Source organism: Puma concolor, chromosome E3 (genome assembly GCF_028749965.1).
Source record: "Puma concolor isolate L17-30 chromosome E3, mPumCon1.1.hap2, whole genome shotgun sequence".
In the NCBI taxonomy this organism is placed as follows: domain Eukaryota; kingdom Metazoa; phylum Chordata; class Mammalia; order Carnivora; family Felidae; genus Puma; species Puma concolor.
The window spans coordinates 30449792-30476624 of record NC_141682.1 but is presented as its reverse complement, the minus strand read 5'-3'; the positions used below and the strand labels follow the sequence as shown (position 1 = coordinate 30476624).

General features: G+C 44.2%; 2 protein-coding genes across 8 annotated transcripts in view; one reads left to right on the top strand and one right to left on the bottom strand.

Moving 5' to 3' along the window:
• The window catches only part of PARN (poly(A)-specific ribonuclease), a 169052-nt gene extending 157200 nt beyond the window's left edge, over nt 1–11852 (bottom strand). For 2 of the 3 annotated variants that reach the window (XM_086691171.1, XM_086691172.1), the window contains exons 1-6: nt 11687–11851; nt 11161–11238; nt 9655–9734; nt 9122–9189; nt 8956–9037; nt 1481–1541 (exon numbers count right to left, since the gene is read on the bottom strand). In XM_086691171.1, the coding sequence (XP_086547297.1) occupies nt 1481–1541; nt 8956–9037; nt 9122–9189; nt 9655–9734; nt 11161–11238; nt 11687–11705 (388 nt within the window). In that variant the 5' untranslated portion in view covers nt 11706–11851. Of the gene's footprint in view, nt 1–1480; nt 1542–8955; nt 9038–9121; nt 9190–9654; nt 9735–11160; nt 11239–11686 lie in introns of all 3 variants that reach the window. The other variant, XM_086691173.1, reaches the window with a different exon arrangement.
• A 3560-nt stretch (nt 11853–15412) lies between these two features.
• BFAR (bifunctional apoptosis regulator) overlaps nt 15413–26833 on the top strand; it is a 33963-nt gene continuing 22542 nt past the window's right edge. The window contains exon 1 of one of the 5 annotated variants that reach the window (XM_086691166.1): nt 15413–15542. The gene's annotated coding sequence lies outside the window, so the exon portion shown is untranslated. Of the gene's footprint in view, nt 15649–15912; nt 16048–26833 lie in introns of those variants that run through there. The other 4 variants (XM_086691165.1, XM_086691168.1, XM_086691167.1 and 1 more) reach the window with 4 other exon arrangements.

The window sequence follows — 26833 nt, the reverse complement described above, 5'->3', positions numbered from 1 at the left end:
TTGGGCTCTCTGCTGTCAGTGCAGAGCCCGCTTCGGATCCCCTGTCCCCTCTCTCTGCCCTTGCCCCACTCATGCTCACTCTCTCTGTCTCAAAAATAAACAAAAAAAAAAGTGAAGGTGCAGCACCACTGAGTCAACTAAAAAACACTATGGTGTGGGTTCTGAAGGGCTCACAAGGAGATCCTGGTGAGGGGAAGAGAAGTTTCTGAATGTGTTCCAACACTTGTATTACAAAAAATCTCCCTCCTTAACTCACTCAATAATTGGGCGTTCACTATGGAAAAAAAATACAATTTATGAGATTAGGTAAAAGTAGTTACTGACCTTACAGCAGCAGGTGCTGAAAACCGCTGGGAAAACCAGAGGCTTTCCTAAACACTTTTCAGGAACAAAAGGAAGGGAAAAACTCCGGTAGGGACTTTCACGGCCAATATTCGCTCATCGAATATTAGGGTCACCTCCCTGACACAGAAGATGACTTGGGCTATGCCCTGGGGACATGAAATGTATAAGATGCAGTCCCTTTCCTAAGCACGTTCGCCCATCTGTCACACGACCCGGTGAGCTGTCATGACTGCGCCGTGTGTGAGGAACTAAGCAACTCTCTCTGAATAATAAACAAGCATCACTTGGAAGAGGGAGTTTTTCATTACGGCATTTACTCGAATGCAGGTCCTTTCTTAAGTCCTCTAACACCTGTCTCACTGGAAGAAAATGGGGGAAACTGTGCTCTCCACAGCGGGTCTGTTAGGCCACTTGAGTCACAACACCAGCAGGAGAATAAATTCCACTCAATCAAATCGGGAATTGGGCGCTGGGGTGTCTCGGTTGCCTGGGCGTCTGACTTGGGCTCAGGTAATGATCTTGTGGTTCATGGGTTCAAGCCCTGCATCAGGCTCCAGGCTGCCAGGGCAGAGCCTGCTTGGGATTCTCTCTCTCCCTGTCTGTCTCTCCCCTGCTCGCACTCTGTCTCTCAAAAAAATAAACAGGGGCGCCTGGGTGGCTCAGTCAGTTAAGAATCCGACTTTGGCTCAGGTCATGATCTCACGGTTCGTGAGTTCGAGCCCCGCGTCGGGCTCTGTGCTGACAGCTCAGAGCCTGGAGCCTGCTTCTGATTCTGTGCTTCCCTCTGTCTCTGCCTCCACCCCACACTTGCACTCGGTCTCTCTCTCTCTCTCTCTCTCAAAAATAAACTTAAAAAAAAAAAAATAAACTAAAAAAAAAATTTTTTTTAAATAAAATAAAATGAGGAGTTGGCATGGCCTCGTTAGGGCAAAATGAAGTACTGTCTACTCTCCCCGTTCGTGGCTGACGAGGCTAAAGGTTTTCAAAGGCATGATAAAAGAGTTGTCTACAACTCTAAGGCTGCACATGGTGTGGCAGGACCCTGAGATTCTGTCTCAGACAGCAGGCACAGAAAGATCATTCTCAATCAAACCCAAATTTACGAGCGCTAAGGAGAAGTCAGATGTAATCTTACCATTGCGAAAAACTTTATTAAAATCAAATCCTTGGCTTGCTAGAAAGTCAATGCTTGAGCTCTGAAACAAGAGTGAACAGAACATACATTTTGGTGATGTTGGTGGCAGATACGTGAACAGACACAGAGAGATAACTCAGACAAGTAAACAAAGGCAGCCAGGCAACGAAGGAGCAGGTCAAAGGTCAGAAAATTAAGATTTCTACTCCAAGGCTGCCATATAATCCATTCACTTAAACTAGGTGGGCTGTTCTCCTTTGTGGCTTACAAACAATATCCTTTGTTTCACAATATTTAAGAAAAATATACTGGGTAAACATCACAGCCTTCCAAGAAGCGGAAAACTCCTGATCACTGTACTGAGTAGGAAACTATAAAAAGAAAAAAAATGTATTGATATTATCTGACCCACCCCCCCCACACTCAGTTCAAGTTTAAAGTAGCTCACATGTAGAAATCCTAACACATCAATATCCACCTCAAGGTAGATTCTAATAACTTATTCTTCACACTTGAGATTAAAATAGAGAAAAGTTTTTGGTAACGACTTATTAAACCAACACATCTCAAATATGCAGTGAGCAACAATACAGAAGTAAATTTCAGTGAAAATATTAAAGATACTACCACACCTGGTACACAAGAATGGCAAACACCACAAAGCTCTGGACTCGATCTAACGGAAGAGCCACAAAAAGGACCGCAGCTACTCTAATATCTCATCAGAACATGAGAGGGCGACACGCCTGGGCCATTTTAATCTGGTTCCTCACAGAACTACCTTTCCTGACCTGTACTGTGACAGGACACCATCAGCCCAGATGAGGGACGCTGTGTCCGCCCCATTACACTCATGACGGTGTTCACGCTAAGCTACAGCTGAAGACAAGGGTTTCTACATGCGTGATTTCCATACGATAACGAAAGGCGCACGTCCTGAGGTCTCTAGCCTGAGCACAGCTCTACTTCCGAGCCCTGGTTTGTGCTGATCCTGTGGACCACAGAAGCGACTGTGTGTTTCCCCTGTCTTAGCTGCTAGGAAGCGCAGAGACTTTCTTTAGCACAAATTCCTGTGTTCTATTCATATTGTAGGAATCCTGTCTTCATTTTTTATTTCTTCCAATTTTTCCTTGACTCATTTTGTAAGCCTTATGCTAAGAAGTAAACACTATATTTATCTTTATCAACAACAGATTCTTCTTAAAAAGTGATGAGATGTAAATGGCAATCTTAACCCCCTACCATACACACACACACACATAAACGTGCACACACACAAACATACGCAAACACACGCGCGCGCACACACACTCGGGTACATGCACGTTATTTTCACCATCTCCAGCTTCTCTGTGGTTTAGAACAAGCAACTTTTCCCTCCACATCTTCCCTTTATATCTTGTTCTGAACCAAGATCCAATGTCTTCTGGCTTGGGCCACAAGCCTCCTTTCTGTCCACCATGCCTCAATATTTGCAGTTCTGCCCACAAAACATTCCCCCACTGACAGAGGCACTGAAAGATGGATTACGGAAAGGCATTTCTGTCCTCCTTTCACTAGACTCCAAAACACCCTAACCTCCTTTCCTTTAAATATCCAGTCAGGGGTGCCTGGGTGGCTCAGTCACTGAACATCCGACTCTTGATCTCAGCTCAGGTCATGATCCCCTTGTTGTTGGGATCTCTCCTGCATGGGGCTCCGTGATGTGAGCACAGCCTACTTGGGATTCCTTCTCTCTCCCTCTCTCTCTCTGCCCCTCCCCCGTTCCCACATGGTAAGAATGCTCACTCCCTCTCTCACAATAAGTAAGTAAACTTTAAAAAAAAATAAATAAAATCAATATCCAGTTAAAACTGCATCTCTTTTCCAGGGCACCTAGGTGGCTCAGTTGGTTAAGCACCCAACTTCTGCTCGGTCATGATCTCACAGTTTATGAGTTCGAGCCCTGCGTTGGGCTCTGTGCTGACAGCTTGGAGTCTGGAGCCTGCTTCAGATTCTGTGTCTCCCTCTTTCTCTGCCCCTCCCCTACTTGCGCTCTGTCTCTGTCCTTCAAAAATAAATAAATGTAAAACAAAAAAGTTCATCTATCCTTTTTTGAAGCTCTGTATTTTCCACTCAAATACCACCTTTCAGGTTACACAAGAGAAATGTACTTAATGCCATTGAACTTAGAATTACTTAAAATGGTGAATTTTATGTTACGTATTTCTTACCATAATTAAAAACAAAAAATCCATTGAACCTACACAATATATTTGTGCTTAGTATCCACTAACTTTGATTTGTCCTAAATGTATCATTTTCAGGATTCCAAAAATAAGCACGGTTATTTGGGATGACAATCTCAAGCCTCTATCAAAATTTTCAATGCATATGCCTTATGATTCAGCAATTTCCCTTCTAAGAAATCTATCCTATAAAAATATTCCTACATACAGGAGGCACCTGGCTGGCTCAGTCAGTGGAGCACGCATGCGACTCTTGATCTCGGGGTCATGAGTTTGAGCCCCTCATTAGATGTAGAGCTTACTTAAAAAAAGGGGGGGGGGGGACCTGAGTGGCTCAGTCTGTTAAGCGTCCGACTTCGGCTAAGGTCATGATCTTGCAGTTCGTGGGTTCGAGCCCCACGTCTGGCTCTGTGCTGACAGTTCAGAGCCTGGAGCCTCCTTCAGATTCTGTGTCTCCCTCTCTCTCTGCCTCTCCCCTGCTCGTGCTCTCTGTTTCAAAAATAAATAAACATTAAAAAAAATTTTTTTTAATTCCTACATATACACAAAGATACACTGCACATGAATGTTGACTCTAACATTATTTAAAATAGAGAACCTTTGGAAACTTTTAAATTCAAATTAAATAAATTACCCACATCCACGCTGTGAAATATGTACAAACTGTGTTCAGTGGAAAATCAAGTTATTTAAAGTGTGAGTATCAGAATGCTGTGTATATTAAAGAAAAGAACTAAAGTTACATACATGTGTGTAGACACACAGATACAGATGGTCCCTGACTTAACAATGGTTCAACTCAGGATTTTTCCACCTCATGGTGGTGCATTCAGTAGAAACTATACTTTGAGTTTTGAACTTGGACCTTTTCCAGACTAGTGATACACAGTACAAGACTCTCTCACGATGCTGGACAGCGGCACCAGCCGCAGCTCTAGGTCAGCCACGCAAACACCAGCACTTACAACCATTCTGTCTTTCACTTTCTTTTTTTAATGTTTATTTATTTTTATTTTGAGAGAAGAGACAGAGTACAAGCAGGGAAGGGGCAGTGGGAGAGGGAGAGAGAATCTGCACTGTTAGTGCAGAACCCGATACGGGGCTCAATCTCACAAAACCATGAGATCATGGGGGTCGGTAAAGCGTCTGACGTCGGCTCAGGTCATGATCTCGCAGCTTGTGGGTTCGAGCCCTGCGTCGGGCTCTGTGCAGACAGCTCAGAGCCTGGAGCCTGCTTCGGATTCTGTGTCTCCCTCTCTCTCTGCCCTTCCCCGGCTTGCTCTCTGTCTCTCTCCCTCTCTCTCAAAAATAAATAAATATAAAAATTTTTTTTTTAAAAAATCACTCTTGGAAAGCTCTTATCACTGTTAAAGCAGATAGAGTTTGGAAACAAAGCAACTGAAGGTGCTCCTTGCAAAATAAGCGTCTGTACGCACAGTGAGATGCTCACACACTGGGCAGGATATGGAAGAACGGGCAGACTGAGAACCACACACACTCCCAGGGAAGGTACCCATCCTGTGGGATGGCAGGTATTTACATTATTTCAAAAATTTTTTGAGTACAGCTGATATATAATATCACGCTAGTTTCAGGTGTACAACATAGTGATTCACTATCTCTGTATGTATGTCATGCTGTGCTCACAAGGGTAGCTACCACCTGTCACCCTCCAAAAGTATTACAACATCACTGATTGTGTTCCCTATGCTGTACCTTTTGTTGCCATCACTTGCTCATTCCATGACCAGAAGCCTGTACCTTCCACTCCCCTTACCCACTTTGCCCATCCACCTACCTCCTTCCCCTCTGGCAACCATCTATATTTAGGCATTCACATTGTTTTCATCTCTTTCTCTCCATTTTTCTAGCTGAACGTCAAATGTTGAATTCACTGACAATAATACGTAAACGACTGTGACATATGAAAATACTCCTCCTGACTCTAGGGTAAGAAACGAGTTTCTTTTTTTAATACCCTCTTCCACATGCCACCTCCTTCCCCATCTCACTCTTTTCTAGCTTTTACATACATGTATACATACACAGAACTTCTTCCACTTACGATGGTGAATGCCCCAATAAACCCACTCTAAGTCGAAAATAGTGTTAAGTTGAAACTGCTTTTAGTATACCTGACCCACTGAACATCGCAGCTTAGCCTAGCCTATCTTACGCGTGCTCAGAACACTTACATTAGCTTGCTATTGGGCAAAATCATCTAACACAAAGCATTTTATAATATGGCATTAAGTATGTCATGTAATTTATTGAATACCATATTGAAAGTGAAACATGGGGGCTCCTGGGTGTCTCAGTGGATTGAACGTCTGACTCTTGATTTTGGCTCTCAGGTCATGATCTCATATTTTGTTTTGTTTTTAATTTTTAAATTTTTTTAGTGTTTTATTTAATTTTGAGAGAGAGAGAGTGAGAGAGAGAGAGAGAGCAGGGAAGGGGCAAAGAGAGAGGGAGACCCAGAATCCAAAGCAGGCTCCAGGCTCGGAGCTGTCAGTGCAGAGCCTGACACTGGGCTCGAACTCGTGAACCCAGGTGCCCTCCAAGAGTGGTTTTTGACCAGACACAATTTTCACCCTGCTCTGTGAGTCAAGAAGCTAACTTCCTTGTAAGATGCAAGTGCTGCAGTCTTAGCATTTTAAACAAAACAGGGGCGGGGTGCCTGGGTGGCGCAGTCGGTTAAGCGTCCGACTTCAGCCAGGTCACGATCTCGCCGTCCGTGAGTTCGAGCCCCGCGTCGGGCTCTGGGCTGATGGCTCAGAGCCTGGAGCCTGTTTCCGATTCTGTGTCTCCCTCTCTCTCTGCCCCTCGCCCGTTTATGCTCTGTCTCTCTCTGTCCCAAAAATAAATAAACGTTGAAAAAAAAAAATTTTTAAACAAAACAGGGGCTCCTGGGTGGCTTGGTCGGTTAAGCATCCAACTTCAGCTCAGGTCATGATCTTGCAGTTCGTGAGTTCAAGTCCTGTGTCGGGCTCTGTGCTCACAGCTCAGAGCCTGGAGGCTGCTTCCCATTCTGTGTGTGTGTCTCTCTCTCTGCCCCTCCCCTGCTCACTCTCTCTCTCCCTCAAAAACTAAACATTAAAAAAAAAATTCTTTCAAAGAATTTTAAACAAAACAGAAACCACCCTAGATTGAGAACCAAAAATAAGAAAATTCAAAAATATTACTGTTCACTTAAAAATTTTTTTAATGTTTATTTTTGAGAGAGAGAGAGAGAGAGAAAGAGAGAGAATGAGCAGGGGAGGGGCAGAGAGAGAGAGGGAGACACAGAATCTGAAACAGGCTCCAGGCTCCAGGCTCCAAGCTGTGAGCACAGAGCCCCACACAGGGCTCGAACCCATGAACCATGAGATCATGACTTGAGCCGAAGTCGGACACTTAACTGGCTGAGCCACCCAGATGCCCCAAAAATACTATCATTCACTCCAGCCAAACAATTCACAAGTTCATACTGAGTGTAAATCTTTTCTCTGCCTTTGCTTTTTCAGACTAAAACACTGTTAACACGCTTAACCCATTGTCCATTTTAGACAGGGGTCTCTAGCCTGTTCAAATCTATCGTATTTTTTTTATTTTTTTATTTTTTTATTTTTTTTAACGTTTTATTTATTTTGAGACAGAGAGAGACACAGCATGAACGGGGGAGGGGCAGAGAGAGAGGGAGACACAGAATCAGAAGCAGGCTCCAGGCTCTGAGCCATCAGCCCAGAGCCCGACACGGGGCTCGAACTCGCGGACCGCGAGATCGTGACCTGAGCTGAAGTCGGACGCTTAACCGACTGAGCCACCCAGGCGCCCCTACGTATTTTTTTTAGGGAGTGGCTAGCAACTAGATTGCATTAAATATCCCAGGTGTAGCCACAGAATAGCTTTGTACAACAGGTAGATTCTTCTGATCCACTTCTAGCGGATCTCCTAGAATAACTGTACTTGTGGTGGCATTTTAGAACAAAGCATCATCCAAAGGTGTCTCATGGCCAATGTCCACTTTTGCCTGACTGACTCCCGGCTAAAGCCATAGAACCCACTTACATTTCTGTCTTCTCCTGGTACCGCTGGAAAACTTTAGAATCTATAAATACTGTCTCATTAGTATCCCCTACTAAGGGAATTGTTAAGTAGTTATCAACCAATTGCTGAATAAAGGCCTACTTGGTAATTTGAGAAGCCAGGTTACAAGACCAAAACTGCCTTCACCTTTTCTCTTCAGCCCCAGACATATGAATAACTCATTATTTCACTTGTTTCTCTCTTGCCATATTACACAAAGAATCTGGTACGGCTCAGTCACTCAGAAGTCTACCCCCCAGGCTTTCCCAGCTGTGTTCCTAGTTACGTGGAAGAGAAGGGAAGGATGGCAAGACTCACATGAACTAATGATGCCACCCGGAGAGAAGCGAAGACACAAGACTGGAAGGGAAAACAAGATCGACCCTCAGCCCTAATCACATTTCCATATACTACACAGCTTTTTCACACCCTCCTTATCACTATCACAGATTATTAAGAGTACAGGAAGAGGAAACTGATATTTAGTGTCAAACAGATGGGTTCCAATTCTAAAGGTGATGTTCTAAAGGGAAACCTCCCTGTATCCTTACCTTGGCTCAGAAAGTATGCCCTCTCCTCCTCAGGGGCAAACCGTGGACTCTTTTTCCTAACTGGGAAACTTGGGAAAAAGAAATAAGCATATGTATGCAGTGTAGCCCCTTCTGGGTTCTCTCTTTTTATTTATTATTTTTTTAATACAATTTATTATCATACTGGCTTACATACAACACCCAGTGCTCATCCCAACTGGGTTCTCTCTTTTTAAACGAGATACACACATACTTATTCCTCTGGAAAATAAAGCTCCACCCTTAGAGATGGGAACAAAGATAAAGGGGTGGGAAGAAGCCTGAAGGACCTGATCTATGGGTTCAAATCAGGGGCCAGACGTTAAAAGTCCCCAACAAAGCCATGTTCCCAAAGTCAGCTTTGCTCACAATACACCTCGTGTTCTGGTTTCCATCTGACTGTTTCTTGCTCTTATCTCTTGATTCTGAAGCAAAGAGGAAGACAGCAGTGTTGTTCATTCACAATCCTAAAACTGCGAGTCAGAGAGGTGGAACAGCTTGCCGAAAGCCCAAAGGTAGTAGTAGAACCGAATTTTAAAAAAGAATTCTGATTCCACGTTACTGCCTCATCAACAATTCATAACAGAAGAAAATCAATTCTGCTACCAACCTGACAAACAAACTTGACATCTGGCGAGGATCTATTGAAGGGTTTCGGGAAAACATAGAAGTTAAATGACTTCGTTATATACCTGGGGGAAATAAGATAAAAGGGGTCTTAGTGGGCTACATTATAGCACGAGAAAAGAAATCCACTGCTTGTTAAAACAACCTACTTTGAATCTGTGTAGTCATACTTAAAAGTGCAAAGGCCAAATTGAAACAGCAAAAAGTCCATGGAATGCTGGAAAAGGGAAACAAAACACCTGTCAAATCAGTGCTGTATATTCAATGTGACAAGAGTACACTCAGGCAGGTGGGGTTTCTAACTACTCAATTGGACTTTTAGCAGAATACTTCCGATTACAACAGGCTACACCTTTTGATTCAGAAGCGTTAACTTATAAATGCTTCTTAATATTTTTCCTGATTAACCACCTATCCACCAACCAGAGCATCACAGTAGGCCAATCTGCAAATGATTACTATCACCCCATCATACTTCCTATCAATCAAATTAACAATGAAAATAGTAAACCTTCCCCAAATGTTTTCCAGCAAACAATTATTTTTGCTGTTGTTTTTTAACATCACTAAAATATCATTTCACAGCTGGGATTAGAGAAGTTAACGTGCAAGTTTATGACAACGTTTCTTTACGATTCAACATAAGGAAGACCAACGTGGGGGAAAAAAGATTTTCACTTACTTTTTTAAGCTTCTGATACCTTTCTTCTGGAGTGTCAAAACCATTTGTTAATGCAGTGACTGAAGGTCCATCACTGATTCCTAATTTTAATAAATAAAAAATTTTAACACTAATATAAAAAGGTCAACTATTCAAAGGCTGTGTAATTTCATTTTCTTATGAATTAAGAGTACTTGAAAGCACTCCTTACTTCACTTTTTCAAAATTAGTATTAATTTCACTGGCCACCAAGCTGAACTCTGTAATAACGAATTCAGAGATGTAAATGCTTCCATTTAGACCCAGTTCCAGGGTCTAAAATAGGTTTCAAAACACAGTAATGACTTAAGAAAGCAATCTCTATAATTAATTAAGTTTTCTGCTTTCAAAAGGATTAATGCATAATCAGACATCAAGGAATCCTGACGCATATTATTGCTAGAGTACAAGTCTTGATTAACAGTTTGGAGAAAGATCTATACACAACAAAGGAATTTTGAAGGTCAAAGAGAAAACTTATTTCTGGTGAAAGCACAGCTTCTCAGTGAACTGACTCCAGCTAAACACTTCATGCTTAAAGGTAAGGAACATATTTCCTTTAGAAAGGTCTGAAGTGTTTTTAACATATAAAATCTGCTAGCAAAAGTGGCTATCTATAGCAATTGTTCACACTGACTTCAAAAACTCAGAAATTAGTCTTTCATCCAAAGGGGGAGAAAAAAACTTTGCACCTGTAAGTGTTGGTAAAGCATTACACACACATATACACCCATGCGGAGGTAGGCAATGAACACTTCCACTAATGCATAAAGGAAAACCTTCATTACCTCCAAGAGCCTGACGCTAAAGTCAGTCATAAAGGAAAAATATCGGATGATTCCACCTACAGGAAGTGCCTAGAACAGTCAAATTCATAGAAGACAGAAATAATGGCTGCCAGAGGCAGTGGGGAGGGAAAAATGGAGTTACTGTCCAATTAGTAGAATACCAGTTTGATAAAATGGAAAAGTTTTGGAGATGGATGCAAGACAATGTGGATGTGCTTAATGCCACTGAACTGTAAAACCACTTAAAGATGGTTAAAATAGTAAGATTTTAGGGGAACCTGGCTGGCTCACTTGGTGGAGCCTGTGACTATCTCCGGGGTTGTAAGTTCGAGTCTCACCCTGAGTACAGAGATTACTTAAAAAATAATAAAATCTTTAGAAAAAATAAAACAGTAAATTTTAGTGATGTATATTTTATCATACGCACAAAAAAGCCTGACCTTTACCCTACCACGTGCATGTCAGTTTTCAGCTGCACCAAAACCATAATCTCTATCTGTAACCCTCACAAACCCAGTGCACGTCTTCCATGCCACTGAAACGCTTAAGAGAAATCGATGAGACTCATATAACCAACGCCCAAGGCCACAAACAGGAGGGGCCAGCAGGCAGAAGTGGGGGGGGGGGGGTCGGGGAGTCAGAGGGTCACGAGGAGCGTTGGCTATGCATCGCTAGCCCCCAGCTTGCAAGCGAGGGATACCTGAAAACTCCCCATCGATGGCGAAGAAGTCGGCCTCCTCTATGGCCTGGTACACTTTTTGAAGATTACTCTTAAAATCTGCGGAGAAACCGAGAAGAGGCTCAGAACCGGTGTCCGGGCTTCCTGCCCAAGAGCTCCTAATGGGAAAGGGAAGGGCTGGGAAGATCCTGAGGCCTCAGGCGGGAGGAGGACAAGTCCTAGAGGGATAAACAAGACACAGTATCAAGTCCCCGAGGGGTGCATGGTGGGAGGGGATCAAGTCCCCAGTGGGTGCGTGGGCCGGAGGAAGACCAGCCCCGAGGGTGCACGGGCCACAGAGGCACACAGCCCTGGGGGACGCCCGGGCAGGACAAGGCAGGACAAGGCAGGGACAAGACCCCCTAAAGCTCACAGACTTCAGGGGAGGCAAACCCCTGAGGGGATGCTTCAGCCCCAGGCCCCGCCAAGCACACCGGCGCTGGTCTGGGCCTAGCAGGCCGGGTGAGGGGGCCTTGAGTCTCGGGGTGATGCACGGCGCGACACGCACTGCTCCTGATTATCTCCATTCTGCAGAGTGGCCGGAACCCCGGCCCCGCCTGGGCCCGCCTCGGCCGTTCTACACGAAAAGTTCCGCTGGGACCGCAGCAGCAGCGAAGGCAGAAGCGGCGGAGACCGCGGCGGCGACTTCCGGAAACAGCGCGCGCCGGCGCGCGTCACGTGTGTCTGCGTCAGCGGCGGGGGCGGTGCCAGCCTGGGCTCTTTTCACTACTTCAGGGCTGGGGAAGGGGCGTGGCTATGGAAATCGCCAAGACTTGGGCTAACTTGCGAGGCCAGACGTGGGACAGCAAGTTCAGATTAAGAAATAATCATGTCTTGACGCCCAATTGGTGAACAAATATTTCCTGGCGATATTATGCGCCAGGCGCTCTCAAACGGGTGGGGATACAGTGTTGAACAGAGGAGACAAAATCTTTGCCCCTTTGGAGCTTAACTTGGGGGAAAAGGGGGAAAGTCAGGCAGGTATCAAACTTGCCACTTGGAAACACAATCAGCGCTATGAAGAGCGAGAGCCCGGTCCTGCAATAAAAATAATGGGGGGGGGGGGGATAACTGGAGGGAGGGTTACCTAAGAGAGGTGAAGAGAATACAAAGCTGAGACCTACTGCACTAGCCACCGGGACTGGCGAACAAAATAGATGAAGTCTTGGTTTGGTTGGTTTGGAGTATACTGTGGATCCCCAGAGCCTACAACGGTGTCGATACATAGTAGATGCTCGATAAACATAGCTGAGTGAATGAATTCACTTTCATCTTTCACAAAAACCGACTATGTAGTTGGTTAGCAGACCAGCTTTCAAAGGCTACCTTTGCCATTAATTAGGTTTGGAACGTATTCATCACTCCTAAACCTCGATCTTCTCATCCACTAAATAGGGTTGAGGATAGGTGATGATGTCTGTGAAGTGTAGAGTGCTGCATCAATGTAAGACAGGATTAGAGTTGTGCCTTGCCACAATTCCCTTGCGTTCACACCTTACTTTGACATTTATTGAGTACAAAATCCGTTCTGTTTTTTGAAGAAAAAAAAAAAAAAAGATGACCATTTCCCCCCCAAAATGCAGTATTAAATATTCTAAAGAACACATAAGAGTCTGGCCATATTTTCCCCACCAATTCCGTCAACAAATTCATTTCCCTTGCCTCATTCAGTGGAAATTTACAAATAGGTAATTATGTCAACTATCTTAATGTGAACAGCGGAGAGTAAATGTGAATTCTAGAGTTCAGGGGAAATGGGAAGGAGAAAAATATAAGTAGTCGAACCTCAGGCTTGAAATATTTCTCTGCCTTTTTTTGTTTCGGCTTAAAAAGTGCAATACAGGGTGCCTGGGTGGTTCAGTCAGCTAAGCGTCGGTCTCTTGATCTCACCTCAGGTCTTCATCTCACGGTCATGAGCTCAAGCCCTGCTTTAGGCTCCACACTGGGTGTGAAGTCTACTTAAAAAAAAAAAAGTCAAATACAGAAAGAACTAAATATATATGGCACTTAAATTTAAATTTTAAGTAATTTAAATAATTTTAAATAAGTAATTTTAAGTAATTTAAATAAAATTTAAGTAATTTAAATAAATACATAAGAAAACTTGCTACAAAGCTACAGTAGTCAGAACAGTGTGGTATTGGCATAAAGAAAAACCTAGAAACCAATGAAATAGAGACCTTCCCCCAAATAAACCCTTGCATTTAAGGACATATGATTTACAAGTGTGCTGAAATCACTCAGTGGGAAAAGAACAGTCTTGCCAGTAATAGTGTTGGGAACACTGGATGTCCACATGGGAGAGAATGAAGTTGGATCCTTACTTTATACCAAAGAAAAATTATATATAAAATAAAAATTAACTCAAAATATGGGCACCTGGGTGGCTCAGTTGGTTAAGTGTCAGATCATGATCTCAGGGTTTGTGGGACTGAGCCCCACATTGGGCTCTGCACTGAGAGAAGGGAGCCTGCTTGGGTCTCCCTCTCTCTCTCTGCTCCTCCCCTGCTCACACATGCTCTCTCTCTCTCTAAAGAAATAAATAAACATTTAAAAAAATTAACTCAAAATAGATGAAACATCTAAATGTAAGAGGTGAAACTATAAGACTCTTAGAAGAAAACATAAAGCAAAAGCCTCCTCACATTGTATTCGGCAATGATTTTATTGTTTAAATATGATACCCAAAGCACAGGCAGCAAAAGAAAAAATAGATGAATCAGACATCAGAATTTATGACACTTGTGCAGGAAAGGATACTATCATCAAAGTGAAAACGCAACCCATGTAACGGGAGAAAATATTTGCAAACTGTATATCTGATAAGGGACTAATATCCGCAATACATAAAGGACTCCTACAATTCAATGACAAAAAGGAACCTGATTAAAAAATAGTCAAAGGTCTTCAATAAACATTTCCCCAAAGATGTACAAATCACCAGTAAGCACATGAAAAGATGTTCAGCATCACTAACACAAAGCAAAACAGTAATGAGATATCCTTTCCCATCCCCTCCCCTTTTTTTGACGCAAAAAAAGGGTGGTTTTATTAAAGCACTGGGACAGGACCTGTGGGCAGAAAGAGCTGCCTTTCTTTTTTTCCAATCCTTTCACATCCCTTCGCTGAGAAACTGAAACCCCTGTGTGCTGTTGGTGGCAAGCTAAAATGGTGTGGCTGCTGTGGAAAACAGTATGGAGATTCTGAAAAATTTTTTAAATAGAATTATCATGTAATGCAGCAATTCCACTTTTGGGCATGCACCTAAAAATATTGAAAGCAGAGGCTTGAATAGGTATTTGCACACACGTGTTCTTAGTAGCACTATTCACAATAGCCAAAGGGTGGAAACAACCCAGTGTCCATTAACAGATAAACAAAAAGTTGTATATACTTAGAATGGAATGTTATCGAGCCTTACAAAGGAAGGACATTCTGACACGTTACAAGGTAGATAAACCTTAAGGATATTATGCTAAGTGAAATAAGCCAGTCACAAAAAGGCAAATACAGTATGATGCCACTCACGTGAAGTACCTAGCGAAGTCACATTGACAAGACATAAGGTCGAAAGGTGGTTCCCAGAGGCTGGAGAGAAAGTGCGGGTTGGAAATGTTTAAAGAGTATGGATTTTCAGTTTGCTAAGGTGAAAAAGTCCTGGAGATGGATGCTGATGATAGATGTACAACTACGTTAAAGTACTGAATGCCACTAAACTGTACACTTAAAAATGGTTAAAATGGTAAATTTTATGTCGTATCACACACACATACACACTGACACTGACACAAATTACCCTCCAGAAAATGAGTTCACACTCCCTGCCCTAGCATAGGACCAGTCTTTTAATTCCTTGCCAATCTGTTATGTTAGAAAGAAAAATGTCACTCCAAATGATCAGTTTAACAAACTCCAGGCCAGTTGTTTAAAAATACCCAGCATGAATTCTCAACGCCCCGAAACAATGGGAGAAAAAAAGGTTCATAAAGTCACTTTAATTCCCGTTCTTAACACTACACAGAGAACTTCCGCCAAAGTCCTGGGATTTTCTGCAAAAAATCTTTGTGGAGAGTACAGTGCGGTATTATTTAAGTTCTGGGTAAAGCTGTTTCCTCCAGACACAGAGACAACCTCCCAAGAGGACCTGAACCAGACACCCGCCTCACCCTCTGGGTGTAACGCCACCGTGGCCCCGAGTTTATTTCTAGAGAGGAACGGGCGGGGCCGGCGGTGGCACGCATGCGCCGAAATCCTCGGCCGGGGAGTGGCCGCTCTAGGCAGCGGGGAGGTCGCGGGGTTGAGAGGGTTGGGAGAAGAGTGCGGCTTCCCCTCTATGGTCGTGGGCCGGGGCACTCTTCTCCCCAGTAAGTCTTCGGTTACTTCCGGAAGTGAAGTGGCCACCTCTTCCTCTGCTTCCGTGGGGGTCCGGGAGGAGGGCGGCGGCCGGGTGGGCCCGGAAGGAACAGAGTGGTAAGCCCCAGCGTGGCGGGAAAGGGCAAAGGGAGGCCCGGGCTGCATTTCGGGGCGGCGTATTCAGGACGGCTGTGGGGGACGGGTTAGAGAAGCAGGTGCGCGGGGCTTTCCTCGCCCAGGCCCGAGTCCTAAGCATCCGCGGTCTCGGCCACCGGGCCCGGACCCTCGCGTGGCCAACTTCCCCGTCCTTTCCCGAGAGCCCTACGTCGACAGGGCGGATCGCCGGGACTTGCCTGCGTCCCCTCAGGGGTCAGGGTCAGAGCCTACCGCTCCAGGATCTCCCCAGGGCGGGAGGGAGGAGGCATCGCTTCCACACATTTTGGAGTGGAACGAAGGGACGCCTGCCTCCCAGGAGCCCCTGCCGCAGCCGTTGGTTGCGCGTCCAGAATTGATCAGGTTGGTGCTAGACTGAGCTACGGGTCTGATTGGAGAGGCAGTTCCTGCCCTAACGCGGAACGATTGCTCCCGTTATAAAATAGGGTAACGGACGCGCTCAAAAGGGAAAGTGAAACCCCAGAGTCGCACTAGGGTTAGGCTAGAACACAGCTGTTATGATTCCATGCTCACGGCTTCTAATGGGAACTTGTACAAAAAGTTCTCGTTAAAAGAAAATATAAAGAGGGGTAAATGAAGATCAGGCTGTGTCTAGCCGAGGCTCTTTGGCGGGGCAGGAGACGGCCCCCCAACTTTGGTGGAGAGGTGATAAAAGTCCAGACATTGTCATGCCCTCAGCTGTCGCCGTTGGGTCCTCCCCGCTAAAGCCCATTGGTCGGTCCTTTGGGGGTGGTCTTGATGTCACCCTCTGAAAGGCCAATAGAAAAGAGGTTTGCTCTGTTCTCCGGACACGCCCCAGAGCCGGCGCAGAGCGCACGTGCGAGTTAGGTAGTTTGGTTTGTTTTTGTCCCGGCTGTTTTGTAAACAGCCTGTCTGGGTGTATGGTGTGTTCTGCGTTTCCCAGCCTGTTTCCATAAACGAGATGGAAAAACTGTCTCCTCCAGTGCTTGGCACTGACGCCAGTAACGTAGCTGACATCAGTAAGGGCAGCTATTAATCATCCTATCACTATTCGGTACTCTTCTTTGACTACCTATGGATAGAGTTTGTTATTTAAACCTCCTTCAGAGTGGATATTATTATCCTGAACTTATGAATGAGAAATATGAGGCTTAAAATAAATGTGACCTGTTTGGCACCCAGGTCTCCATTCCTGGGAACATAACGTTTTAAGTATACAAGACTCTCAGGGGAAATAGCCGTCTAGGAGATGACTAAACACACAAATAAAAGTTACAGTAATGCACAGAGGCAGGAAGGATTAATTTGGGTGTGAGTGGAATTAGCCATTAAAGACTTTCCAGTGGCAGGTGATTCGGGTCTTGTCAATTGAACACTTTTGACCCAGGGATGGTGCATAGCTGGGTTACAGATGAAGGAAACAATGTGACAAAAAAATGCCCAAGGAGCAGGAATTTATAGATGGGACCAAAGTGTAGTGTGTAAGTAGATGAGTAGTAGGGAATAATTGTAATAATAGTAATAACTAACATTTACTTTGCACTAATGTGCTGGCCACTATTCTGAGTGCGGTGTGTATATTATTAACTCATTTAATCCTATCAACAACCCCATCAGTAAGGTGGTATTAATATCCCAGTTTTACAGATGAGGAAACTGAGGCACACAGATTAAGTGACTTGCATGAGATCACACTAGTGATTGGTGAGCTGGGATTTGAAATCGATCATTCTGGCTCCAGACTTTGTGCTCTTGTTTTTTGGTTTTTTTTTTTTTTTAATTTTTTTTTTTATGATGTGCTCTTGTTTAAAAAGTTGTGTTGGGGTACCTGGCTGGCTCAAGCTGTAGTGCATGCGACTCTTAATCTCAGGGCCATGAGTTAAAGCCCCACATTGGGCATGTAACCTACTTAAAACAAAAACAAAAGACCTCATTAAAAAGTTCTGTTGATTTGTGGACCGTAAAGATTCTTAAATGACAAGCTTACAACTATGGGTTTTAGTTTCTCACGGTCAAGACGGTTTTGAGCAAAGGAAATGTTTGATCAGAATTTTGTTACAGCAGGATGATTCAGGCACTGGAGAGAGGAGAGATTGGAGAGTAGAGGAAATGAGCTTGAAAATGTTGTTTAAACTTTATTTTGTTCACACCTTACCTATACCTTGTCTGAAACATGTATTTAGGCACACACGTGTTTATTTATTTGTATGTAACAACTCTCTAGTTCCCAAACTTCTGTGTGCATTAAGAATCTCCTAAGGGGCTTGTTTAAAATGTACACTTCTGGGGGACCTGGGTGGCTCCATCGGTTAAGCATCCAACTCTTGTTTTTTGTTTTTTTGTTTTTTTATTTATTTATTTTTGAGAGAGAGCCCAAGCAAGGGAGGGGCAGAGAGAGTGGGAGACACAGAATCCAAAGCAGGCTCCAGGCTCTGAGCTGTCTGCACAGAACCTGACACGGGGCTTGAACCCGTGAAACTTTGAGATCATGACCTGAGCTGGAATCAAACACTTAACTACGTAAGCCACCCAGGCACCCCAAACATCTGACTCTTGATCTTGGCTCAGGTCTTGACCTCAGGGTCATGAATTCAAGCCCTGCATTGGGCTCCATGCTGGGCATGGAACTTACTTAGAAATAATAAAATAAAATGAAATAAAATAAAATAAAATGTACATTCTTGAGCCTCTCTGTCAGATATCCTTTTTCATTTCAGCTTCACAAAACTCAGATGATTATGTCAGAGGTTCTAAGAAATTACTGTGATAGGGAGTCAGATATATGCTGATTTGATTTTCATCTACAAGTATCCAGAACCCATCCTCGTGCCAGCTACTGCAAATACGATGATAGAATTCTGTGGCTTGGTTCCTCATCTCAAGAAGCTCAGAATTTGATTGGAGAAGGAGAGACTACTCAAACCAATAATTAAAGTATGGTTTCTAATCAGTTTTTTTTTTTATCCCAAGTTATTGGACATCTACAGCATTTAATACGGGATAGGTCGCCGAATATATGCCACATAACATAAACAAAAGAAGAGTCTCTAGGGAGAGCCAGGACACTCTTCTCAGTGTTCTCTTGTCTTGCCCAACATCCCTCACGAGCAGTGAATCACGGGGTCTCAAAGTTCAGGCAGCACGTCAGCCAGTGCGCTAGCTAGCTACCTTTGCCCTAGTAATGTCTGACTCCGTCCAGAAAGAAAATATTTTTGGACAAGGTTTTTTATGGGAAGAGCCTGGAAGTGCTTCTGTTGTGTTCATGAAAGCCACTTTCTGCCACCTACAAGAGGTGTACACAATATTCTCTTATTTTTGCCATGTATGGCCTTTGCCTTGCTTGCATTTGGGCACATTTCATTTCATAGTCGCTAGAAATGTGTGGTCACTCTTTGGACATTTAAAATGTCTGTAGTATTCTACTTGTGTTTATAGTGGTGTCCCCAGAAGTAGACCTGGGGTGCCAGAAATAAGGGAGTTCCCAACTACTCTCACCACTATTTCTTTCTTTCTTTCTTTCTTTCTTTTTTTTTTTTTTTTTTTTTTTTTTTTTTTTTTAGTTTATGCAAGGAATCTCTATGCCCAACATAGGGCTTGAACTCACCACCCCAGGGTCAAGAGTCATACACTGTTCCAACTGAGCCAGCCAGGCACCCCTCACATTTCTTTCTTTCTTTCTTTCTTTCTTTCTTTCTTTCTTTCTTTCTTTCTGTTAACTTTTAGAGAGAGAGTGCTAGTGGGGGAGAAGGAGAATGGCGGGGTGGGGTGGGGAGAGAGAGAGAATTTTAAGCAGACTCCACGCTCAGCACAGAGTCAGACGCAGGGCTCGATCCCACCACCCTGGGATCATGACCTGAGCTGAAATCAAGAAATCAAGAGTTTTTAATGCTCACCCAACTGAGCCACCCAGCACCCTTCACCCCACTTTCTCTTGTGACTGCGTCTGCTTGTCTCACGCAACACCATGCTCATCGAGCCAGAGTTCATGTTCCGAAACGCAGTGGTGTTGTCCCTTCCTGGTTTATTTTCTGCAGTTTGGATTGCTCAGCTTTTGTAGTAGCAGGATAGAAGGGCCAATTAGTTCTTTGAACCAATAACATATTGGTTACCTTATTGGAATAATGTAGTGCTATGAGGTCAGGCTTTAAGTCAGACCATGGTTTAAATTTTTTTTAATTTTTTTTTAATGTTTAATTATTTTTGACAGAGAGAGAAAGAGACAAAGCATGAGCGGGGGAGGGGCAGAGAGAGAGAGAGAGGGAGACATAGGATCCTAAGCAGGCTCCAGGCTCTGAGCTGTCAGCACAGAGCCCGACGCGGGGCTCGAACTCACGAACTGTGAGATCATGACCTGACCTGAAGTCGGACGCTCAACCGACTGAGCCACCCAGGTGCCCCAGAAGTCAGACCATGGTTTAAAACCTGGCTCTGTCCTCTATTAACTAGGCCTCCATTTTTCTCATCTGTAAAGTGGAGATGAGAGCAATAATCATCTCATAGGATCATCTTTCACATGATAAGCTCTCATTAGATGCTAGTGGTTGTCATTCTTCTTTGCTGTCAGGTAATATGTAATGAAAAGAAGTAAATGACCTAGTTAAAAGACGATACAAAGGCAAAATCTTTTTATTCTTGCAGGGAAACATCTTTGCTAAGTAGTGATTGAGATCCTCTTTTCAGGTTAGAATCCCAATAAATTAGTCCTCCGAAAGATTACTCCTAAAACATTAGGTATGTACTATTGTCACAATAAACGTCTTGTTGAACAAAAAGGTAGAACCATAATTATATGTCACTGAACAAAGTAGTTTGAAGATTATGACTTCTAAAGAGTTAACTATCACTACGTGACATCTTTATTTCATTTATTTAAATTCAAGTCTGTTAATATATAGCGTCGCATTGGTTTCAGGAGTAGTATTTAGTGATTCATTGCATGCAGTCTTTATAAGCTGAGGTATAAAAATGCTCCATTTAAACTCATTATGAATGCATACTTCTTTGAACTCAGTGACAATTACTGTATTAATTGACCTCGGGGTGACTAAAGAATCAAACAGTTAATGGCAGTGACACCACCTCCTTCCACCACTTCTTCTAGATGATTCTACAGATCGGTACTTGACCAAATCAAACAGTTTTCCTTCCGAGGGAGCAATAGCCACGTTTATTGCCAGTTCTTTAATCACACAGAATAGCTGGGATATGGTATTCCAGTCCTTTTGTTTCCTTCCTAGATTTTTCAGATAACTGTACCATGTCAGTTAGGTATTTCTTGCGGAAACACGGAAAAGGTTCCAGTGCTAGAGCTCTTGCAGTTGCCCAAGTCGTGACGCTGTGATAATTGTTTCCTGTCAGTTGTGCCAACAGCTCAACATTTTAGAAAAGCTCAATGACCCAGTTCGTTCATGTTGTGCTTTCTAAGACTTTATGCCATTTCTTGACCCTGAAATTTTAGAGATGGCATTTTCCTCAGGAAATAATATCTCTCCAGGTGTTTCTAAAAGTTACATTGGTGAGGGGCACCTAGGTGGCTCGGTCGGTTAAGCATCTGACTCTTGGTTTCGGCTCCCATCATGATCTCACGGTTCGCGGGTTCAAGCCCCGCAAAGGGCTTTGCGCTGACTGTGGGAAGCCTGCTTGGGATTCTTTGTCTCCCTGTCTCTCTGCCCCTCCCCCACCCCCGATCTCTCCCTCTCTCCCTCCCTCTCTCTCTCTCTCTCTCTTTCTGTCTCCAAAAAAATAAACATTTAAAAGTTACATTGATGAGATGTCAGAATAAGTTGTTGATTATATGGCCTGAGCATGCGAACAGCTTTTGGGATTCCTCACTTGGACGGTTTGGGAAGTGTCCCGCCGGAACCATGATGTGGAAGAAGAGACCACAGTTACTGAATACTCCCTTTGTGCTGGTGCTTACACGCGTCTCCTTAATGCTCACGACAGCCCTGTGAGGTCGGAGTGGGAACCCCATGCCTTATATATGCTCATGTGAGATTCAGAGAGAGGGAGTAATTCGCCCACAGTCTCATGGCTCATAAGTAGTGAAGGGAGGGGACTCAGAACATGTCATCTGACTTTAAAACTGAGAAGTATACATCATTGTTATATGATACAAGTAAACAGAAGGAAAAAAAATGTGGTGTAATTACAGTTTCTCAGAACCCGGAAGTAAATACCTCAAAAATATTAAAGCCGGCGTTTTAAACGCCCGTACTAAATATGTGGTTCACAGAAGAGCCCACAAACTCTTCATTCATTTTGACCTAGGTCTCTGGGGAAATGATGAGGAAAAAAGACAACCTAGAATCTTTAGACTTGCCCTCCGATTCACCCACAGCCTTTCACACACAGAGTCTGCCGAGTAGGGGTGTCCGACCTCAGGGTCTGTAACAGAATAGAAGCAATAGTTCAGAAAACTTGGTGAAAGACCTCAGAGGCAATCATTTTCTCAGCAATGATGATAAACAACCTGCCAGCAAATCCAGAGACAGGGAGACTCTCAGCTGATAGAACTCCCAAAGCTTACCAGCCTAAGACCAGTTAACCCAGAAACATAAGCTCATCAGTAGACTCTGCCGGTCTCACCTACGGAGGGGTCACGAAAATGCAAATACCCCCAAGGTCAGGGAGGAACACAAGTGGATGAGGACTTGCAAACCAGAGCAGATAGGCCCTCCCTGAAGAGTGCAGCTGCTGAGTTATGCAGCTTGCGATGATTCTTGTCACTCCAATTGCAATCCCAGTCTTGCTTGATCGGATTTTTTTCAGGAGAAACCAAGAGTCTGCATTTTTATGTGAAATCAGATTTTTTTTGAATTTAAAAAAATTTTTTTATAAAGGTGCATGTATCCTTTCCTTTTTAAAAAAAGGTTTTTAATGTTTTGTTTTGTTTTTTTTTTATTTTTTAGGGGTGCCTGGTGGCTCAGTCTGTTGAACGACTGACTTCGGCTCAGGTCATGATCTCACAGTTTGTGAGTTCGAGCCCCACATCAGGCTCTGTGCTGACAACTGGGAGCCTGGAGCCCGCTTCAGATTCTGTGTCTCCCTCTCTCTCGGCCCCTCCCCCGCTCATGCTCTGTCTCTCTCTGTTTCAGAAATAAACATTAAAAAAAAATTTTTTTTAACATTTATTTATTATTGAGAGACAGAGAGAGATAGAGCATGAGCAGGGGAGGGGCCGAGAGACGGGGAGACACAGAATCCGAAGCAGGCTCCAGGCTCCGAGGTGTCAGCACAGAGCCTGATGTGGGGCTCAAACTCACAAACCACGAGATCATGACCTGAGCCGAAGTCGGGTGCTCAACTGACGGAGCCACCCCTGTTTGTTTATTTTTGAGAGAGAGTGGGAGGGAGAGCCAGGGAGGGGCAGAGAGAGAGAGAGAGAGAGAGAGAGAGGGATCATGAGGATCCAAGCAGGCCCGTGCTGTCAGCGCCGAGCCTGATGTGGGGCTCGAACTCATAAACCGTGAAATCATGACCTGAGCCAAAGTCAAGACACTTAACCAACTGAGCCAGCCAGGTGCCCCTGAAATCAGATTTTTTTTTAAAGGCTGCACCTAATTCAAGAGAAAGGGAGAGAGGGAGAAAGAGAAACAGCATGTGAAAGCCTGCCTGAAGGCCAGATGTCACCACAGTGGAGTGGTGGCTACTGGTGTTGAGACTGTTCCAGGACCCAGAGGGTGGGAGTGCATGACGATGATGCTACGTCACTGTGGAAAGGCTCACCTGGGTTCATCGTGACCACTCCAGGACCAGTGGGATGGCGAACATTTTAAAAGTCTTTATCCTAGTGGATAAACAGTTTTTAACCTTATTTCGGTCTTGGTCCTCCTTGAGAGCCTAATAAAAACTATAGATTTCCCAGGGTGCCAGGCTGGCTTAGACGAGTATGTGACTCTTGATCTCAGGGTTGTAAGTTCAAGCCCCACGTTGGGTGTAGAGATTACTTAAATAGGACTTTAAAAAATTAAGTAAAACCTATCGACTTCTTTAGGCAAGAGTTCATATTACATCCTCATAAGGATAACCGCAAGCTTGGCTTATAATTTCTTTGCGTGAAAAGACCTCTTGACGTGCCTTATAGACATCAGTTAAAGACCCAAGTTTTTATCCAGAAACCACAGCTCTTCAGAGTGGCTCAGTCCCCAGAGGTTTACTGTACTCTTCAATGCTGCGGTGTTCAACCTGTCGTTTTAATCCTGTCTCTGTTTGCAGTCTTGCAGACTTTTCCAAACTCAGGCATTCTTCCCCTTTAGCTTTGAACTAGATAATTAACACTTGTCATTTCACGTGATGCTTAAACACAAACCAAAGTGTATCTGTGTGGACCGGGCACAGGAGTTGGAAAAGGGAATGAATCTCCTCCCCCAGTCCTACCGACGTTACGTTCCCCCACCCCACCCCCACCCACCCCCAGCGTCCTCTCTGAGGCCTCATGTGTGCTTACTTGTGCAGGAACTCAGAGCCAGCAGAGCCTCTCGCTCCTGCCACGGGCCGAGTTTATACAGAACATCTGTAAACATCCTTGGGAACGCTGTGCTCCCAAGAGGCCTTCAGTCATTGCCAGTGCGGGAGGGTGTGTTGACCCACACCTTGGAAGTTCAGGGTTTGAACTGCGTTTTATCCCTGAAGAGCACTTTCTTCCCCTGAAAGTGCTGTTTTCCCTCAGGGAAGTGACCCAAATGCAGACAGAAATAGCAGAAAAGATCAACTGAATTTGGTTAAGATGTGGACTCTTTTCTCTGTTCGCTTTGACATTTTGGATTTAGGGGAAGCTGAAACTAGCAAAATTCCCAAGATGTAATCCAAGTCCATGCCGTTTCTAGTTTGTTAAAGACAGTCATAAGACAAAAGTAGTGACCACCTCAGCTTCTCAAAATACGACTTAAAAATATGCTTTAGGGTCACCTGGGTAGCTCAGTTGGTTGAGCGCCCAACTGCGGCTCAGGTCATGATCTCACTGCTTGTGAGTTCGAGCCTCGCGTCGGGCACTGTGCTGACCGCTCAGAGCCTGGATCCTGTTGCAGATTCCGTCTCCGTCTCTCTGCCCCTCCCCTGCTTGTGCTCTCTCTATCTCAAAAATAAACATTAAAAAAATTTTTTTTTTAATTTTAAAAAACATGTTTTATTGATTTATTTTTTTCAGTTTATTTTTTAATTTATTGTGAGAGACAGAGAGAGAGAGCAAGCAGGGGAGGGGCAGAGAGAGACAGACAGACAGAATCCTAAGCAGGGTCTGCTCAAACTCATGAACCACAAGATCAGGACCTGAGCCGAAGTCAAGAGTCGGACGCTCCAACTGAACCACCCACGCGCCCCAAAAGTACATTTTAGATGTCAGCGTGTGGTTTGTTTTCTCTCAGGAGAAATAAACTTTCAGATCGGGTAAGCTGGGAACGACTGGTACCTTCTAGTTTTAAAAGGCTAATAGGTGAGAAACTAATTTCAGTACAAAGTTGTCATTTCTCTGCAGATTACTCGCAAGTGCGTACAATGGCCTCATTCTTAACTCCCAGCTGCAGTTTGGTCCCTCCAGCTGCTCACTAGACCATCCTACTTGGGAGTCATGTCATCACCTCGAACTCACCTTTTCTAAAATTCAACTTAACCTTCTCTCTGAGGCTTGCTGAAGGGAACCTCTCTTCCTCCCCAGCTCTGACACCTGGCCAGCATCTTTGGTCTTTCTTCTCTCTCGTCCCCAGAGCCTGTAAGTTATTTCTTTAACAGCCCTCAGATAGCATCGATCCCTTTCTTTATCACTTGTCATTCTTGTGCTGTTTTCCCTCTTTATCCCCTCAGTCCCAGAAGTGATGAAACATTTTACTTCTAGGATGTCCTAGCCCGGCCCTCCTTCCTGAGGAGATTTATCATCCTCTGGCACCGCTTTGCTGATCCCATTGCCTCTGAAACCTTTCTCTTCTCCCATTGGCCCACCTCTCATTACCTAGGTACACACGACCCCACATCAGACCGGTAGTTCTGGGTCACTCACTGCTCCCCACGAAGGCACTGAGTCCGGCCCATCTTTCCTGACCCCTCCCCTGCCCCTCCTTCACTTGGGATCTTTCCTCTGACACTGAATCCCGATGAGATCCTGAATGTACCTAGAAGGCAAGCCCAGTGCCCAGCTCGTAGGAGGTGCTCAGTTAATAGCAGTGGTTCAGTTGTTTATTTCCTGGGATAATGGCCCCCTCGTGGCAGTTGTTTAATCAATATTAGCCAGATAAAGGAACTACCTTATGCAAATGATTCCTTTTTCTAAAAATCTGCATAAGATCTCCATCTCCCACTTAGCAATGTGAAGGGACTGCCTGTAGGAAAGCACTTAGGAATTTTTTTAGTGTTACTAAACATACAACTAATAAGTAAATATGATGATCAGAATTGATTTAGAGTTTGTCATTAAGAATATTTATTTGAACTCTTTCTTCCAAAAAGAACAGCTTTTTTTTTTAAGATTAAAAAAAAGTGGTTTTTTTTTAGTTTATTTTGAGAGAGAAAAAGGGTACACTCTCCACACTGACAGTTGGAGCGTGATGTGGGGCTCGAACTCACAAACCGTGAGGTCATGACCTGAACTAAAATCGAGTCAGACGCTTAACTGACTGAGCCACCCAGGCACCTCAAGATTTTATTTTTATTTATTTTTTATTTTTATTATTTAAGTTTATTTATTTTGAGAGAGAGAGCCCAAGCAGGGGAGGGGCAGAGAGAGAGGGAGAATCCCAGGCAGGCTCTGCACTGTCAGCACAGAGCCTGACATGGGGCTTGAGCTCACGAACCGTGAGATCATGACCTCAGCTGAAACCCCCTGAGCCACCCAGGCATCCCATCCCCCAGATTTTATTTTTAAGTAATCTCTGCCCCCATCGTGGGGCTCAAGCTCTGAGATGACGAGTAGCATGCTCCAGGGTGCCTGGGGGCTCAGTCCGTTGTGCGTCTGACTTCGGCTCAGGTCACGATCTCATGATTCATGGGTTCGAGCCCTGCATCGGACTGTGTGCTGACAGCTCAGAGCCTGGAGCCTGCTTCAGATTCTGTGTCTCCCTCTCTCTCTGCCCCTCCCTCACTTATGCTGTGTCTTCTGTCAAGAATGAGTAAACATGGGGCGCCTGGGTGGCTCAGTCAGTTAAGCGTCCAACTTCGGCTCGGGTCATGATCTCAC